The sequence below is a fragment of the Rhipicephalus microplus genome, chromosome X (genome assembly GCF_043290135.1).
Source record: "Rhipicephalus microplus isolate Deutch F79 chromosome X, USDA_Rmic, whole genome shotgun sequence".
Classification (NCBI taxonomy): domain Eukaryota; kingdom Metazoa; phylum Arthropoda; class Arachnida; order Ixodida; family Ixodidae; genus Rhipicephalus; species Rhipicephalus microplus.
In genome coordinates, this window is record NC_134710.1 from 205,809,946 (window position 1) to 205,828,649 (window position 18,704).

The 18,704-nt window shown below is 43.1% G+C and overlaps 2 protein-coding genes across 2 annotated transcripts in view; both read right to left on the reverse strand.

Annotated features, from left to right (window-relative positions):
* The window catches only part of Tim23 (translocase of inner mitochondrial membrane 23), a 60,927-nt gene extending 48,101 nt beyond the window's left edge, over positions 1-12,826 (reverse strand). The window contains exons 1-3 of the mRNA XM_037435706.2: positions 12,621-12,826; positions 7,930-7,988; positions 2,378-2,471 (exon numbers count right to left, since the gene is read on the reverse strand). Coding sequence (XP_037291603.1) covers positions 2,378-2,471; positions 7,930-7,988; positions 12,621-12,690 — 223 coding nt within the window. The 5' untranslated portion in view covers positions 12,691-12,826. The remainder of the gene's footprint in view (positions 1-2,377; positions 2,472-7,929; positions 7,989-12,620) is intronic.
* Positions 12,827-13,857: 1,031 nt separating this feature from the next.
* LOC119187631 (THAP domain-containing protein 2) lies at positions 13,858-14,896 on the reverse strand. The gene is made up of 3 exons (XM_037435719.2): positions 14,684-14,896; positions 14,333-14,526; positions 13,858-14,013 (listed from the first exon to the last, which is right to left on the reverse strand). The coding sequence occupies exons 1-3, from the start codon at positions 14,752-14,754 to the stop codon at positions 13,988-13,990; spliced, it is 291 nt and encodes a 96-aa protein (XP_037291616.2). The 5' UTR covers positions 14,755-14,896; the 3' UTR covers positions 13,858-13,987.
* Between the last annotated feature and the right edge of the window lie 3,808 nt (positions 14,897-18,704).

The window sequence follows — 18,704 nt, forward strand, 5'->3', positions numbered from 1 at the left end:
TGTCTAAGTACCGTACCTACAACTTCCACTGCACACTCTGTAATGATACTCGTCAGATTATCAATCATAGAGTCAACTCTAAGGCCGATTTTCTCGATAAGAGCAGACTATATGTTCAGAAGCGAGACTCTGAATTCCTGTACTTTCCCTCTCAGTGCTAGCTCATTGATTGGCTTCTTGTGTATCAGTTTCTGTCGTTCCTTCAAGTCTATGCGAATTCGAGACCTTACCATTCTATAGTGACTGCATCGTACCATGCCAAGCACTTCCACATCCTTAACAACGCCTGGGTGTACACTCAGTATAAATTCTATTTTGTTCTTACTTTCGCCATTAGGGCTCCTCCAAGTCCACTTACAGTTCACTCTATTTCGGTAGAAGGTATTCAAGATCCGTAAATTAATGTTTTCGGCGAATTTTAATATTAACTCTTCCCTGGAATTTCAGGTACCGATGCCATAATCCCCTACTGCCTGGTCTCCAGCCTGCTTCTCCCTACCTTGGCATTGAATTCGCCCATCAGTATTGTATACTGTGTTTTTACCTCACTCATTGCAGATTGCGTGTCTTCATAGAAGCTTTCAACTAATACGTCATCATTGCTGGATGTAGGTGTGTATGCCTATACAACCTCATCTTGCATTTCTTGTTAAGTTCAATGGGGTTGTGTTCATGGGGTATATATGTGCATTTAAACAAAGAAATGTCAGTGAGAGCTGCTAGTAGCCAATATGTGCATATTTTCTTCATATCTGCACAGCTGTTGTCTGTACAAAGGCCATGGGTGCAGAGAGAATTTTGTTTGAAAACCGGTGTCCCTCGATTATCAAAACTAACTCACCGCCAATACAACAAGCACACTAGCACTGACTTCGTTTCAACAATCAAGCGGCACCGGTTTCGAAACAAAATTCTTGCTGCACCCATAGCACCTCTGCACAGAGAAGAGCTGAGTAGGTACAAAGAACACATGCGTGTGACACCAAGCAACAGTGGTTTGCCAACAGTGCAACGGCAATGACTGTAGAAGCAGGTGATGCTCTGCAGGCCACTAGGCAGGAGACAACTGGTTCGATGCTCTTTGAAAGCAGCTATTGCATTTTGACAACAGAATGGCATTTGTTTTAACTCATTAGTATACCACTGCATCAACACAAAAAACACACATTTTGCGGAAGGACAGGCAAGTCATTCGAAACTCTGCCATTACTTCTGCAGCTGCTTGTTCCTTGTCATCATAGCTTCAAAATTTTCCTTGGCATTGCCAGCACATGTCATCGCCCAAGCTACGGCAACAAAAGACTAGGACTTTTAATGGGTTCTTTAGGCAACACTTACTGCGTGATTGCATTTATTTCTCTGTTGGTAGCATTGCAAGGAGATACAAATTTGTACTTACAACTACTGCATAATGTCGTTTAGTGCATAGTTATTTTGTATTCCAGGCAATTAGCGATTTCCTGTATTCACACAGAAATACGCACAATGCGCACATTACCCTTTTTGCACAGTGAACCATATCTCCTGTACGCTCATGGGACTGGAGCGGTATTTTTTATACCAAGCACTTTTTGTGCAATACATACATTTATGTTCTACAAATAATTGTAAAAGCCATCAAGAATGTAATCTAAGCAATTTGTGAATGTTTAGAAAGAAATGACCTTGCACAGGCATTAGGTATAGTACTATATCCTGCCACTTCCAACTGCAAAAGGTCTTTCCTACCTATAAATGTCTTGTTATGCACACAGAACATATTCAAAACATGTCAAGTAGTTAGTAAAGTGCATGATAATTCATAATAGATGAATTCCCTTAAGTTTCCTCAACATGTAGCAGCTTAACTAAATGCAGTTACATTACTTTAAATGAGTGTTCTGCAATTTTTTAACACTATACACCTTCAATATTTCATTTAATAATTGAACAGTTTCTTCCTTATTCAAATTTGATTAGCCAATAATCCCCCTTTATAAGAGGCATGCTCTGGGCAGCAGTTCTTGTCTTCTATATGAGATGTCTTTCATAAGCAGGGTACCTCGTATGCATTTTCTTATCCACCCATATTTTACTCTAGACACACTGGTGTCTCTTATACCCATTTGTCTCGTATATCAGTGTCTCTTATGAAGGGGTACGACATTTGGAATTTTCAATAAACCTTGCATGCCATTTGTGCTTTAGATTGTCACAAATGGCTATTCATGTTTCAATTGTCCCTCAAGACACATAAGATATACTCATTGTGAACAATTACTTTCATTGTTTCTTGCATCCCACCTTTCACGTGATATTGGGGCATTCCTAAGAAAAACAGAGAGAACTGATATGCACAAAAAGTGCCAGTGTGAAATCACTGTTAAATTGTACTTACCAACCATTACTGACCCTCCAATTTGTGAAAAGGCCAATTCAAAACGCCCCCGTTGCCGTGATGCGCCCTCCGGGAAAATCCACTCTGGTCCACCCTGCATTACAATAAACAAATGTTAAAAGGCAGTGTTAAGATGCAGAACATAAACTTTGTCTGCTTGGCTGTTTTCTTAAAGGGGTCATGAAACTTTCCCAGAAATGTTCAACTTCGTGTGTATTCAGAATCCTGGCTGTCCCTTCAATACTATACCTCGACTTGTTTCATCGTCTGGGTTAAATAGCTATAAAAGCACAATTTTGATTCCCCCTCACAGTGCCCTCAACTGTAAGGCTGACATTACTTTAAGTCAACCAATGAAAAGTCTCTATTGCCGAGAAAACATGGCGACACAGCGATGCTTGCTGAGCCATAGTTGACTGAGGTTCGTAGCATCATACCATCTCGGTTGTGGGGCTGTAAAGCCATCACGAACGTTGCTTCTACTTTGATAAGTTAAGCAGCACTTTTTGTATAACAAATGAACATAATTAATTATAGATTGAATATTGCACCAAAATATTTCAGAATCGGCATGTCTAATTAGCAAGGAAGGTTACAATCGGGCAGCTTCATTTTTGTTTCACAACCACTACAACATTTACTCCCAGTACTGATATCTGCAGATTTACTCTTCCCACTAAAAAATAAATGATGGCAAAATACCAAATAAATCCTGGTTGTACTTCTTTTTAATATTTCTTGTGAATCATCCTAACAATAGCCACATAGTAACAAAAGGTTCTTTGTTAAAGCATTTTGCTTAGGCAAAATCAGTTACGCAGAAGCATTACACTTAGCAATGACTCTTGACTGCACAATGCCCACAACCGGTCAATTCTCCAGAAGATGAAACAAGCCTCAGCAGTTCGGAGGCAGTAACAGTAACATATCTGAAGAAACACATGATTTTCCAGTTATTTTGTGACATAAAAGAAATATATGCTTTTCTAGTCATTCTGTGGTATAAGAGAACAATATGCTTTACCAGTCATTCTGTGACGTGAAAACCGGATGCAATTCCACTAGAAATAAGAGATTCCAGTCCAAAGAGCACATGTTGAACCTTATTTGTAAAGCACAACAATAAGTGCTAGAAAAGAGGGTAGCAACACAGAACCAGTAAACAGGCTTTTTTTTTACTGTGCCTATCACATTCTGGAATTGTCACAGCACTACGCATCATGCAAATGCTCCATTTCCAAAAACAATTCCTGCACCCCTCTCCTGCACTTTGTCCTCTTCGGCTGCACGGTGAAGTAGTCTCACCTGTGGAGAACATTACATAGCACCAACTTTGTCTGTTGGTTCTTTGCACTACAAAGCAGTGCCTTGGGCCTATGGTGATGCAGTTTCGGCCTCACAGTCCACATTTTCCTGTGCTGCCCTTCCCCATTTTCTCAGTGCAGAGACTACAAGACAAGCAGTATTACCAGAACGAAAGGTTCCAAGATCAGGAGGCGGCCCGCCGCGGTAGTCTAGTGGCTAAGGTACTCGGCTGCTGACCCCCAGGTCGTGGGTTCGAATCCCGGCTGCGGCGGCTGCATTTCCGATGGAGGCGGAAATGTTGTAGGCCCGTGTGCTCAGATTTGGGTGCACGTTAAAGAACGCCAGGTGGTCGAAATTTCCAGAGCCCTCCACTACGGCATCTCTCATAATCGTATGGTGGTTTTGGGACGTTAAACCCCACAAATTAATCAAAATCATCAAGATCAGGAGGCGCCTCACGATGTCATCACAAGAAGGCGCGTGTGCCGCCCGTCGCATCATACTTGTTTACCTCGCCAGTGCCTTGCACCCTTCACACCACACTTCCTCATCACACCACTCTCACATGAGCAACACATAGCTCAGTCATTAGCTGTGCATCAATGACATAATCCCTGACATCGTGTTCCTAATAATAATAATAATAATAATAATAATAATAATAATAATAATAATATCTGGAGTTTAACATCCCAAAACCATAATATGAATATGAGACACCGTAGTGAAAGGCTCTGGAAATTTCGACCACCTGGGGTATTTTAACGTGCACCTAAATTTAAGTACACGAAACTCAAGCATTATCATCTCCATTGAAAATGCGGCCACCACGGCCGGAATTCGATCCCGCGGCCTTCGGGTCAGCAGTCGAGTACCGTAAGCACTAGACCATCGTGGTAGGTGACGTCGTGTTCCCTTGCTAAAGTGGGCAGAGTTACAAAAAAAGCCAAGAGTGAGAAGGCCAAGCAATGAATCGAAACCAGCCAAAGCAGGTTATTGTACGCCCTGCAACTTCCTCATTACATTATTTATTTGCAAAGTTTTAATAGCAGCATATTGACGTTATACAAGTAAGCAGTTATCTCTCCATTACATATTTTGGACAACGAGATTGCCTGCTGGCCTTTTTAATATTTCTTTTAATACCAAGAGGACTGCATTTAAAGCCTTCTTATAGTGTCTAAAGCACATGTTACCTTTCGCTGTACAAAACCCTTTACCACATTCCACTCATTATATTCTGAAAGAGGCTAGAATCTCAAGTAAAAAAGGTTTACTTACTCTTTTACAAATGGCACATAACGTAGTGAGAAAACGTGCGCACGAATCAACTATGAAAGAACTTGTCCCACAGTGCCCGACCACGGGCCACTGCGGCTGTGTTGCATGGTCGAGTGAAGGCTGACAACAAACCGCAGAGTTAACAGCGGAGTGTACAATCCCAGCTCACAAGTATGTTCTTTCTGGATTATATGAACAAAGAAAAATGCTAACCTGACATATTACGAATATCATACACAAGCAAAAAAAACCATAAATATGGGTTGTGGCTCGAGCACACAACTAGTGTTTATGGATTTTTTTCTTTGCCAGCTTTCATTTTCCCCTTCCTGCCATTTTTTTTTAATATGTAAGGTAAGCCTTTCAGTTACAAATGTGAAAAGACAAATTTGGGCCCTCAAATGTTTTTGCTTTATATGTAGAGTTGTCAAGGATTTTCATAAAAAATATTTGCGTATCTAGGGAGTACAAAAAGGTCGTTGAAAGCAGCCTATACTTTAATATCCCAAACAAACGCCCCTTCTCAGCAAGTCTAACTTACTAGCTGAGAGGAGGGGGGAGGGGCTTTTAACAACACCATAACTCAGGATGGCAGCCACAAAGTTTTCCTGCTAGAATAAAAAGAAAGTAAATGTGCACTTCCTCAGAAGTATTCTCACTCTCGTTAATAGTGTGGCGTATCACAATGGCTCATAAATACAAGACACAATGACATCACTATCGGACCACAGGAAACACAACCGAGTAGAAGCACGTCTGATAAACCAACACAAGAGCTATAAGCTAAAAACACACATTTCAGAGGCCTTGCTTTTGTTGCACACATCGTCATAAGTACAATCTTATAATACAGATCGCAAAGGCCATGCTTTAGCTTGCAGAAGATAGCAAATCTTCATGTCCTGCACTTTTAAGGTTGCAACTGTTATGCGGGAAAGAAAAATCATATTTCAATGAAAACTTTTAGAAACAGGAAGTCAAGCGCGTCAAGTTTGGGAAAGAGGGGGGGGGCTCTCCTGGAATGGCTAGGAAATTTGAAATTAGCAGTGAATCGGAGGGGGTGCTCGCTCAGAATTTTACAGTAATCTGCATTGCAGGCCTAGTCTCACATTTGGCAGAAAGAAAGCAAAAAGAATGAAACCAGAAGCTTGCAGCAATGTATTGAAATAAATGCCTCCATAAAAGAATGAAACTTCATTTTCACATTTGTGAAAACCCTTTTCTCCCAGTATGGGCATCAGTAGTGATGAAGTTGATGCCATCAAATCTGCATAACTTTTTTTTTGTCTAACACAAATTGAACACACAATCACCAGAGTTTGCCTAAATAAAGTTATATTGTTCCTATGTCAAACATAAAATAATGTTTCCATGGTTTTAAGCAAGGGCCTCATGTCAGGCATCGGGTCACATGCATGACACACAGCTCCTTACAAGCTTCACTGCAACTATATATACGGCTTACAGGTTTTCTAGAGCTGCCCCAAGCACGAGGAAGGCAAGGTCACATGAGCTAAACATAAAAGCTGTGCATACCACAGGTCACGCATTTTCCAGTGCAATCACCGCATTCCTGATATGTTTAAAACAACGAAGAAATTTTTGGAGAGGCAGAATTTTTATCTTGGAGCATTTTATGGCAGGTAACTTTCCATCTTGAAACATTCTTTAAACAACCAAACTAAGATTTTGGGGAACTTCAGATAACTTAGAAAAAGAAATTTACATTTTATACACTCTGAAGCACCTTAGAGAGGCCCAGAACTACCCCCCCCCCCTCCCTTTTTCAAGCCCCATAAACACCATAACAAACTTAAGTGTCTCACAGAGAATTACCAATCAAAATTTTAAGAAAGACCTAAATTTGGCATTCACGACTAAAGAAATAGTCCTGCTTATGCAGTTGACGATGTTCTCCAAAGGCCACCCACTTGAGCCAGCCAGCCGGCTGGCTCATGCGAGTCTGGAATGTATGCACATTAAGGCAAGCTTGCCTCCCTCCGCCTTCGAGCAGGAAAGGACCCAGTCTTCTGTAATTCCACCCGGCTATACAAATAGCTATCCGAATGACTCATTCACACAATACCAAGTATTGTCACCACGCAATGTAAAGCCGGTTTTCGAACTTTCAAATGCAATATGAAAATACAAATCCTATTGTATTGACAAAAAAAAATGCTCGATTCTGTCACTATAACACGCAGCTTTTCTAACTGCACCAGTGTCTTGTAACACAGCCATGTATCAGTCACTTTAAGCGTTACACATGTACCAGTGATGGTCACCTTTTGGAAGAAATTTTTGTTTAATACAAAAAACAGTTCTCTCTCTCTTTTTTATTTATCAAATATTCATAACATAGTTAAGCAAGAGTGAATAATTCTACATTTCTTCATTAAATAACCTGGTTTTCTCAAATGAACAACTTTATAAGCATCACAAATGTAATAAGTCTGACAATAGAAATTTATTTCATAGAATAAGAGGACAAATAAAATAATGAGGCAAGCTGACATCCACTTCCCTGTCTTAAGTGTTTTGCTCTTCTTTTTTTGCTCCAGTAAGCTTATGCGAGAATCTTCCCAACATTTATAACTACAGTGGGACATCATGGCTTTAGTGTTTACTAAGTTTAAAGTAGCCAATTAAATACAACTTACCATACCTTTGACAAAAATCTTTAAGTTCAATATAATTTTCACATGCTAGATAACAACTTCTACTGCAAAAAAAGGTGAGAGTAAATCACATGGCCATCACTGAAAAATTTACTTTTGCAGTGAGTAATAGTAAGGTTCCAATGCTTTGGCCCCTGGCTAGAATACGAAATGGCAGCTCGAGTAGAAACAACTTATATGAGCTTCTGCAAGCCCAACATACCATTACTACAAAGTGCTAAGCAGTTAAACACTCAGTGAAGCTTCTAGCTTTTGGTAATCTCAAGGTAAGTGATTCAGCATGCTTACCGCATTGATGTATGCTGGATCGAAGTTTAGGTAAGGCGACACTGGTACATTCTGCCCACCTACAGAAGCAATTACACGTGAAAGCAAAAAAAAAAAAAAAACTTGTAAAAATAGAACACTGCAACACATATCAAAGAAAGATTAAACTTACATATTTACATACATACAGACGACAACTTAAACAACACTGAGTCATTTTGCTGACTTCACGCAAGACATGGGGTGTATATATTTGGGAAACAAACTGCTTTCACATTTTGCAGCACTAGAAAGGTCATACAGAGTGCAGTCTGCATCTGTGAAGAGCACCAGGCTATTTTTACAGAGACATGCCCACGATATGCCAGTCCTGGGCTGTTTTGAATATGGTTGCTAGTGGGGACACAAAACAAAAAGGGGGGGGGGGTGGGGGGTGGGGGGGGGGGGGCAGGTGGAAATTTGTGTTTTAGGGGTCAGCTGCCCCTATGCAAACTCCGCTGGTGCCACCTGAGACGTGAGCGCGAACCCTCTGCTCTACAGGGCAACGCCTGGTGGTGGCAACTGCTTGTTACATGCTTGTGGCATGTGCAGCCTAATAGGTCATCTCACAAGACACATCTCAGCCCACAATTCAAACACCAGTGATTCTAGTGAAAAAATTTGAGCTGGAAGGTAATTGTGAGAGTGGTCGCAGTGAAGTATTTTTGTTCGAAAAAATTGTGCAGTCGCATGACCACCCATTTCAATGCTCCAGTGAAAAAGAAAATTTAGGTGGGAATAAGTTATGCATATAGAACCTTGAAACATGGTACAATGACACGTTGTGTTTTCAAGCTTTCAATCATCATTGTTCTGTAATCAGAAAACATGCTAATTCACACAATTTTTGTAGAAACAGAGCAAGTGTCACAGCCACAAAAATGTTTACTTCTATCAGAAGCGCTAGACTTCACATGTGCACAGTTGCGCCTTCGTGAAAATTTGTACTATCACCCAGTGGACACAGGTTAACCATCGTCTATGTTTTATGTCAAAGAATGGAGAATCTGTGGCCATTATCCATGAACAATCGGGCAGCATGTCGTGTTTCCTCGAAGTCTGCCAACTCAAGCGCACTGAAATCGGAGGTGTTATCGCTGACTTCACTGGTTGAAATTATTATTATTATTATTATTATTATTATTATTATTATTATTATTATTATTATTATTAAACTTGCACACACAGATACACAAGGACAGAGAGAAAAAAAAAGGGAGAGAAGCACAGGAAACAAGCAGCAGGCCGAGGGTTAGTAAATCCTGCAAAAGGCAAAGCAGAGACGAATAGGAAGTAAATTGGACGCTTGCACTGCACGTATGTTCACACAGTGCTTGAATTCGGGCACATCTTATACTCTGGAGCTCCTGCTTATATAATCTTCATCCTCCTGTAGTCCTCCAAAGACAAGATTTGAGATTATGCTTAGGTATTCTGCAATTTGTGGCAACTAAGGTCTTGTATATGAAAGCTAGGTTTCAATCACTTGCGACCCGGTTTAAATTGTTAGCAGTACAGCCGTTTCTAAGTCTATATGAATCCCCCCATTAGCCATCCACATCCTGACTTGTTTTTTTAAAGCATATTGACCGAGAATTCATACGCCTCAAGTTTTAATTACAGAGAGCAGTGTTGAAAAAATACATCTTCACATTATTCACCCACCCATAATCATTAATAGCAACAACTATATTAAAGGAGTTTAGCGACATTTTGCCAAGCAATGCAAAACTGTCACTCTGCTTATTAAACACTATATAAACAATCAGCGGCAACATACGTAAATAAACAGAGTCATAGCGATGGATACTTCACAAAGTGAAGAAAAATGTGGAATTGGAATTTTCTCTCTTACTCCACATTGGTCGTTTTGTCTTCGCTTTCCAAATTTTGTGCCCATCTTTATAGCATAAGTTTTAGCAATCATTCTAGCTTTGTGTAAACTATACCAGAATTAATAAGCTCGGAAATAATTTTGACGGATTCGCTATCGGTATGTTCGGCCCTCACAGCAAATGAGAATTCATACTTTTTGAATGCTTTTAAACAATTAGTTCAACAGCACATAAACTTACTCAAGTTAGTTTGGGTTCCAGGACACAAAGGCTTATTTATGAATGAAATGGCAAACGCTCCAGCTAAGTTATCTTTGAATGGTCCGGTGATTCAGGATTTGCCGGCATCCAATTTCATTATAGGTGCTAGATTTAGGAGAAAAATTATGCTAGAGGAATTTGCTGCAGAGTCATTAAAGACCATATTAGATTTCCAGCATACCTATCATCAGTGGAATACTAAAATATGCCAGTCAGAAGCAACTGAAGTCACAATCACAAGACTACGCCTACAGAGAGCTGATGTGGCAGCTTCCCCTCGTTGTTATCTTTGTGTAGTACATGAAACAACACAGCACCATCGCATGTTCTGCAAAAGGTACCATAACTTGCGCAAACTTACTTTAGATGCAATTTTCCATCTCCTTAGGTTAGATATCAGTGCATGAAATGTACTATCCTTCGGGGCTTTGTCTCTTGGCCACAGTAACGGGAAAATTACTGATGCATTACGAGAATTTCTTGAAGGTTCAAGAAGATTTAGCTTATAAAATTGTTTTTACAATTTCGTTTTTCTTCCCCAGATGCTCAGATTCATTGCTTCAAATCGATTGTTTTATACTACACGTAATCATTTCACGACAAACTCCATGCCTTTGCTGAATGCTTCACATACTTTTTCCGCTGTATTTTGAAAGGTTCGGGTGAAGAATTTTTTGAAGGTGCTAGGACATTTATACAGTTACTCTGCTTACTATAACCATTAAGTACAGTTTATTGGCTGTTGACATCTGAATCCATTGAAATTTGATGCACTTTTCTCACACATTATGACATGACAAATCAAATGTTTTATTAACCAATGCGTGTTTTCGTTTAGCTGTGACTGGCACAGCCATAAAGCACTCTCGGGCAATGAACCCATACAACAAAGCAAGCGCAGGTACTATCGTAGCATCACTGCTGGTTTAAAGGTGTGAGAACACGTTGGCAGATTTGTTGGGTTGGGCATGCACTTATATGCAATATCTTGAACTCTGCAATCACTACAATGTATCACACTGCATAGTGAAGTGGGTACTCTGCACAGCAGTGAATGGCACTGTAGATTGATATAAGTGTGTTCGATTAATATGCACCACTCTGAACCATTTCATGGCACAGCACAAGGAGCTCACAAACTGGCACAAGCAAGTGCAATACCCATGTTTTGTCTACATGATCACGGATGTCTGAATGACCGCAAGCTGCATCTACATCTGCATCTTGCGCTCATGTTGTCTATGTCTCTTCCTTTTGTCTCCGTATTTTTTGGTGCTAAGATTTCGAAGTTATGCATCTACAGTCAGTTTATGTGACATAAACACACCTTACATTGATAGACACAACAGATGCGCATAAGTGGTCTTTAAATGGTCCTACACTCTCGTGCTTACGTCGTCTGCTCCACTGCTGCTCGACACCCACCCATTTTCCCCAAGCTGGCACTATAAGTTGGGACAGTTAGTGAACCAGTGCTGCATCTCTCCTGCACTTCTGGAATTAATGGCATACGATGGCAATGCTGCACAGCTAAAGCGAATAGCCGGGTGCACACCTTGTACGTACACTAGTTCAGGTTGTGCAGGCAGACCTTGGAATTATTTTTATAACACGAAAATGTACATCTGGTTTTCCCAATTGACCCTATCCCGAGATAAGCATTAATTAATGTCATCAGCTTCAATCCCCATACTATGGTCAGTTCTTAAAAGACGACGAATGAGGTGCTACTAAGTGTCCCACACCGACGCTCATCGAAGGAATACAATACGGGTGTCACAAGATGCACATTCGATTGCGAACGGGACCTATCGGGATCGAGTTTCATGATCACGATTGGCATATTCGCACAAGACGAAACAGTGAGCCAAGCGCGGTCGAGTAATTCGAAACGGATCGGTCTTGGTAGCGATTGAAGAGAGTCCTGTGACACTAGTATAATACGCGTGTTACACACTAGGCTGTTAAATCAGGTCCCACGGCACAAAAGCGACTAGTTTTATGCACCGGTAGCAGCGCAAATCATGGACGTATTTATGACTTGAAGCTACGCAAAAGTATGCTTGTTTCACACCTCCATACCACGCCTGCGCAAACCTTATTATAGTACACAGCAAATATCATTCGATACATGACATTAGCGCTGCAGCGTAAGGCATGTTTAACCACTAGTATACATGCATACGGGTAGCAAAAGGTGAAGAAACCAGTGAGCACACACAAGTTTATCTACATTACGTAACAGCACGACGGCAGAAGTTGCATAAGCTAAACTCCTCCTACTCAATTTCACTGTAATCCTTTGAGTGAAAAATTATAATTTCTATGCTATAGCGAAGGAAACTCTTCTTGCGGCTAAGGGCACTGTGTCATGAATGGTGCTCAGTGAACATTGTGGATATGTATCAGCATGGCCGACATGTTCACAAAGCAGTAAAGCAAGTTCACAGCTCGTGGAAGAAGATTGAAGTGATGCAACAAATCATCATGACAAGAACGGCACTTAGTGCACTTATCCACTGCCGAAAAGGGCGCAAGGTCGCTAACCCGCGAGGCACAGGAAACGCTTTCACATACCTGGTACTTGGAAGCTCGGATCAATCGCCGGATACGCGGCCCCGAAATAACCAGCGCTTTGGCGGTCCATAGGAGTAGTTTCTGTGGCTCAGAAAAAGTGATATTACGGGCTTGTACGCTAAGTTTAATCTTACTGCGCTAAAGTCATCACGGAGCGATGAATGGCGCAGAACCGCGTGGGGAAGACGAGCAAAGGAAAAGGAATTGCGTCATAATAGTTAGTTATAAATTTTTTGTCACATTGTCAATTTATTGCCAAACTATGTATTTCATTTACTATAAAAGTTACTTAAAGAAAGTAACAAACACTATTTCACATATTTATTAACTATAAAACACCACATGTAGTCAATAACCAATAGAACAAGGAGGTTTAAAAAAAACTTCTGGAGTGGAGGTCCCCTATTCACGCCTACGCAAGCGGGTGAAGCCGGGGAAACCGGTTAGCGGCCATCTTGCTCCAGGCAAGAGGGAGCGCAGACAACGTATCCAGCGCGCTTCCGTGGCGGCTTTTTCGAATGAAATGGGGCACTTAGTGTAATTAATTTCACTCGCATTTTTTTCTTCGTGTTAGATAAACAAGATCTGTACAAAGCCGTCAGTTACGATATTACACGGGAGCCGTACGCGATTACGTATTAGCGAATATGCATTACAACGGTTAGCTGCTGTAAGTGCGGATTCGCTTGCAATTCTCGAAATGGGGCTCACGGTGGAAGCAACACAGGGGTATATGAGTTTTTATTCATTCAAGGCTTTATACAATTTCCAAAAGCACATACAATAAAACAAACAATTCACACGAAAACGGCCTGATTCCCAAAACGCAGGTTATATCAGGCAACTCTATAACAACACACTAAAATTGCAAAAAATATAGAATATACCAGCTGCTCCGCTTTGTTCAAGAATTTACAGATTTGTACCACTAACGCAACGTACGTTGCGAAGGCAAAGCGTTGTTAAATTTCGACCGCACATACTCATACGCTGCCGCAGAGTAGTAGTGCAGAGTGAGTGCGAATGCACGTAGCTCTGGGGGGTACATCTTGTTTGTTTTTTCATGGGCTCGGACAAGAAGCTGTTGAATTTCAGGCGAGAAAGTTGCTTCAAAGACCTCAAGGCCTTTTTCTGACAAAAGGTTCCTCTCTTTTAGCTCCTTGATCAAATTTTCTGACGCATCACACCGCTTGCTTAGGTTTCTTTTGGATTGCTGCAGTGTCTTAACTTTCTTCTTTAGTTGGAGAACCTCTTGTGCAGACTCCTCTGCCTTGGAACGGTACCAATCCTTCGTCGGCGACGAAGGCTCAGATGGCATTTCAACCGCTGCCTCAGCACTGACGACAGGTGACAGCGCAGTCCGACACTTAGGGGCCTCTCGCTTTCTTTTCGCCTGCAAGAAAAAAAAATCAGTTATGCTCCAAAGTTCAGAAGCCGGGTATAATGGTCCCACCCACTGCTTAGACTGACTAGAAACGGGATTACTACCTCGGGAATCTTTTTATAGTTTCGGTGCGGAAGTTTAGCGTGCCCGTATTTATGCACGCACAGTGAAAAAAAAAAGTTGGACAAGTAAGTGTACGTGACGTGCGCTTTGTCAGAGAGTGGTGTGATTTTGAACAGCACGTAGGAAACGAGAAACTGTGCCTACACATTCGGAAATCTATAGCCTATTTACCGTAACGAAAATGTACATTCGTGATGGTACTCACTGGTTTCTGGAGATGCGCAGGGAACGCAGGAAAAATGGTAGGAATGCTCCCTGGTCGCAGTCGTTTGGCCCGTCCTGTCAAAGCAGTTGGCTTCAAAGTGCTCCGAGCAGAGAACGTCCGCATTCTTAGGCTCCCAGCCATCCCTCCGAACAGCACGCTGCCATGCGTCACGCAGCGTCTTGTCTTTCGGAAACCTGCGGTACCACACGCACAAAATAGGTTATTCAACTTCTACTCGCCAGCTGAAAAATGCTAATGAAAGTAAGCTTTCAGCTGAAACCGCGCTTCTCGAATGAGGTAGCGCGCCGAAGGAGACAAGCGATTGAAAGCGCTTTTTTCCTGCGTACTTACACGTGAAAAGTGATTCCTGGCTTCTGCTTCGCATGATTAGTGCAGCCGAAGGCGACACACGAGCTCACCATAACGTCCGGAATCGTGTCAACTTCCTTTAGGACTGCACAAAATCCGCACAGAACAAAAGAACGAGGGACAAACGCGACAACTGTTGTTCAGTGGCGCGAACGGCGGGGGCCCAAACGACCGATGGCACGTTTTTTGCCTGGAGCAACATGGCGGCCGTCGGCGTCACCAGAGGGCAGGCGCTTCCACTCCAGAAGTTTTTTTTAAACCTCCTTGCAATAGAAGAACTTGCGACGATGGATGGGTGAATGGTTGTGGCTGTACCCTTTAGATCGGGCGGCGGCCAGCGCTACCTAGCCGTGATACTTAGTGAACTAACCATTAGATTTATCTTTTTTTTTTAAATAGTGAGGTTGAGGATTTGTACTTTACAGCGAAGGGTTTGATTTTCACTCGTGCCTTGACTTTAGCCACCAATCAGATAATCTTCTTCTAGTTAGGTCTACCCGCTTAAGGCCTATTTTGCCCTCCCTGTCCCTAAACCCCAGTGATTTGAAAAACTCTGAGCCATCATCCTGAACTATAGGGTGAAGCCCTTTACAGAACATTATCAAGTGTTCGACAGTTTCTTCTTCCTCTCCACACGCACTGCATACTGTGTCTACCCCTTCGTATTTGGCCCGATATGCCTTGGTTCGCAGTACTCCCGTCCTGGCCTCAAACTGTCACTACCGCGAGTATTATCATAGATCCTTTCTTTGGCAATTTCCTTCTTAAAAGTTCGATAGATCTCTATCGATGCCACCATAAGACGCCACCAACCAATCTAATTGGCGCGCTAAATTTGAATGGGCAGTGCGAAGCTTTCTGCAGTTCTTCAGTAAATGGTCACATAAAACAATGAAATCTAAAATATTCGCAAAATTTAAGTACTTCGACACATTTGGGAACAGCATTGCAATAAATAAAGCCACTTCTGCATCGTATGCAACGTTCACTTCCGATCGCTTCTCATCACAGAGCAGTGTACTGGATCAATGCCTCCAACCTGGATCGGCTGCACCTGCATGTTTACTGTTTTGACCGCAGAAAGCATAAAAAAGTTCATCACTGTTTATTCCATGCATATGTGCGCCTGTCTATATGTCATACTGATTTAAAGTTATGCGAGAAAACACGCGAGAAGGAGGTCTTAAAGCAGTAGTGTAGCCAAAATTTTTGTGTGGTTGCGTGTGCAAAGTTGTAAATTTTAGAGGAAAGTTTAGAAATATGCCCCGCTCCGCGGACCACGTCAGGGTCTTACAGGACACTATAACAGCTGAATTTCACGACGACCTCTCACCAGCATATCAGCCAGCATGCAGAGCGGTAGCAGGATTTTCGAAATAAAAATAATAACGCTCAATGGAATACCACTTCATTACTTTAGACATTTTACTCCTCATAGGGGCGTCAAAGAATATGAATTATTAAAGATATTCTTTGTCGTTGGGCGCAAGAACTACGGTTCTACGTTGCAGGCTTCCGCAAACACCGAGTCAGTCATGCATACTCAGAAATACGCTAACGTGCGCCTCATAAAAAACAGAAGGGAGCAATCGACGGTTTTCCGCGTAAACTCACTACCAGCGTGGTAAGGTAACTACAAAATATTCATCTCGGAGACTTTGTATATCCGCTTTCTATGTGTTACCTAAGGGTACAGCGACATATGGCGAAATAAATCCGGTGTGCCCTGGCTACCCTACCCTGGCACTGCAGGCCGTCATTGTAATCACACTTTCGGCGCCAGACGTACTGCCCCGTTCCAGTACATCACACCTAGCTTGCATGCTCCCCTGAAAACGGTGGCTCCGGCTTCCGGACTAAACCACAGTCCAACTACCAACTAACCCGGCATAAAATTTCGGTAATAAAGTGACATGCATATCGCTAATAAAGTGTAACACGGCAATGCACCTAAATGGCCTCCGAGATTTGTGTGCTTATCTCCACAGATTCCCACTACGGCCTTTCTCATAATCATATATCATGGTTTGGGGGTTTCCAACAATTATTATTATTATCCTAGCCATCGACCAGTGGCAAGATCGGCCTCAATGATGTTGTTACGGTGCATCATCGACAGGAGCAAGCGTGGTACTTTGCGAAGACGACGAAGACGCCTGTACGTGCGTTAGAAGCTTGCGTAGCAAAACTCTCGCGCAACACACTCGCTGAAGACAAGACAAGTAGGGTTCTGTAACCAGCCAACCTCTTCGTTTGCGGTGTCCTGGTGCATACTCCCGGGGGGTGTGGTCTGATCGGGCGGTGCTGAATTAGACATCACGCTGTGATGTCTCTCTCTTCTCCCTGCCAGGCAAATGCTGCCTGTTCGGCCTTCCTAGCTCCCAATGAGTTACCAATCGATCTTTTATTACGCAGTGGTGTGAGCAGCGTTCAAATGTGCCTGGTTCCCTCTAACGGAAATTCCATTTGGATGAAAAATCCAAAAATCATTCAGGAAGAGCTCCTGAAGGTGAATGAACACTACCAGTTGATCACTGAGGTGCGACAGTTCGGTCACGGAGGTATTCTTTGCTGTTCGCCGGACCAGGCCTGTGTAGCAGATCTCCTCAAATGCACAACTTTTGCATCTCTACCGGTGAGCTGTTTCATACCTCCACATTTGGCATGTGTGAAAGGTTTAGACCGTGGGGTGGACTTGAGCCTAACTCACACAGAAATTTTAGAAATGTTTTCCATAGCAGGAGCCGTATCAGCGTTCCGGTGCTCGCGTATCATCGACAAAAAGAAGATTCCGACTGAGTCGGTGATTGGTACGTTTTGTTATGCCTGCGAGTCCGCAGCAAATGTCCGTGCCTCTGGAAAAGGCAATCTGTGTCCAGGCCAGTCCGCCTGACGCGAACAACTCAACGGCGTCAACAGGCGACGGCGCCTTTCTGGCGTGCACGTGCAGTGAGTCATTTCAGCAAGCGAGCCCGTCGAGTAAACAACCGGCGTCTTCCTGTCTGGGGGTCTGACGCAATGCGCGGCGACGTCACTCGTCCTTGGGTGCAGCCACCTGCAGCGCAGCCTCTCCAGATTCGATGAGAAAGAATGACGCGGCCCAGCGGCGACCCCCATTGGAGGAGTCTGACCTGACGACCAGCGGCGCTTCTGGTTGGACATTTGGGTAGGACCCGGTGCATATAAAAGAAGCCCTGCGGCGCGTCGCGATCGGCGGTCCTAGGTGAAAGGAGACCTGTTGGAGAGCCGACATGTGTGTCGCAGCAGACCCCTTTGACAGCAGACCCATTTGAGAGCAGACCTATGTGTTAGAGAGGAGAGCTCGGCTCTTCGAGTCTCTGTCGGCCCCAGTGCCGAATTTGTAACGCCTCTGTATATATGCTGTACATAAACCTTGTTTAACTCACCGTCGTCTTGTCTGCTCGTCTATCAGCTCTGCGCAGAAGCAGTCGCGAGCTGAGATACCTACGCTACCAAACGGCTGGTGACCTTCCCGGCGGAGTTCGAAGCAGTGGCGCCTTCGGGACCGTGTTGGCGTCGCCGTCTTTCGAAACAGTGGTTGCAGCGTTGGGATTTCGAGGCGCCCTTCGTAACGTCGTCGGAGGCGCATGTCGCAACAGTGGTGGCAGCGGTGGGATTCGTAGCGCCCTTCGTAACGTCGTCGGAGGTGCGCTTCGCAACAGTGGTTGGCAGCTGCGGGATCGGCCGGCGTCAGCGACATCGATGCGGTGAGTGCCTGATGTTTTCCCCTCAGTTCACCAGACTACTCTAGCTCAGGTTGTAGTAGTTTAGAGAAGGGCTGTGGGAAGCATTGAAGTGAGCTTTGATCGTTTCAAGCAAAGTCGAAGTGCTTTGAAACCAAAGTTAATGCGGAGGGGGTAAACACAGGAGTGTGAAAAATTGCTTGCGCGTCTTGCTAGTAGACTTATTGTGGGTACGGCAAGTAAATTGTTAACAGGGGCAAACAGCAAGAGGCTAGTGTGAACGATGGAGAACCTTAAAG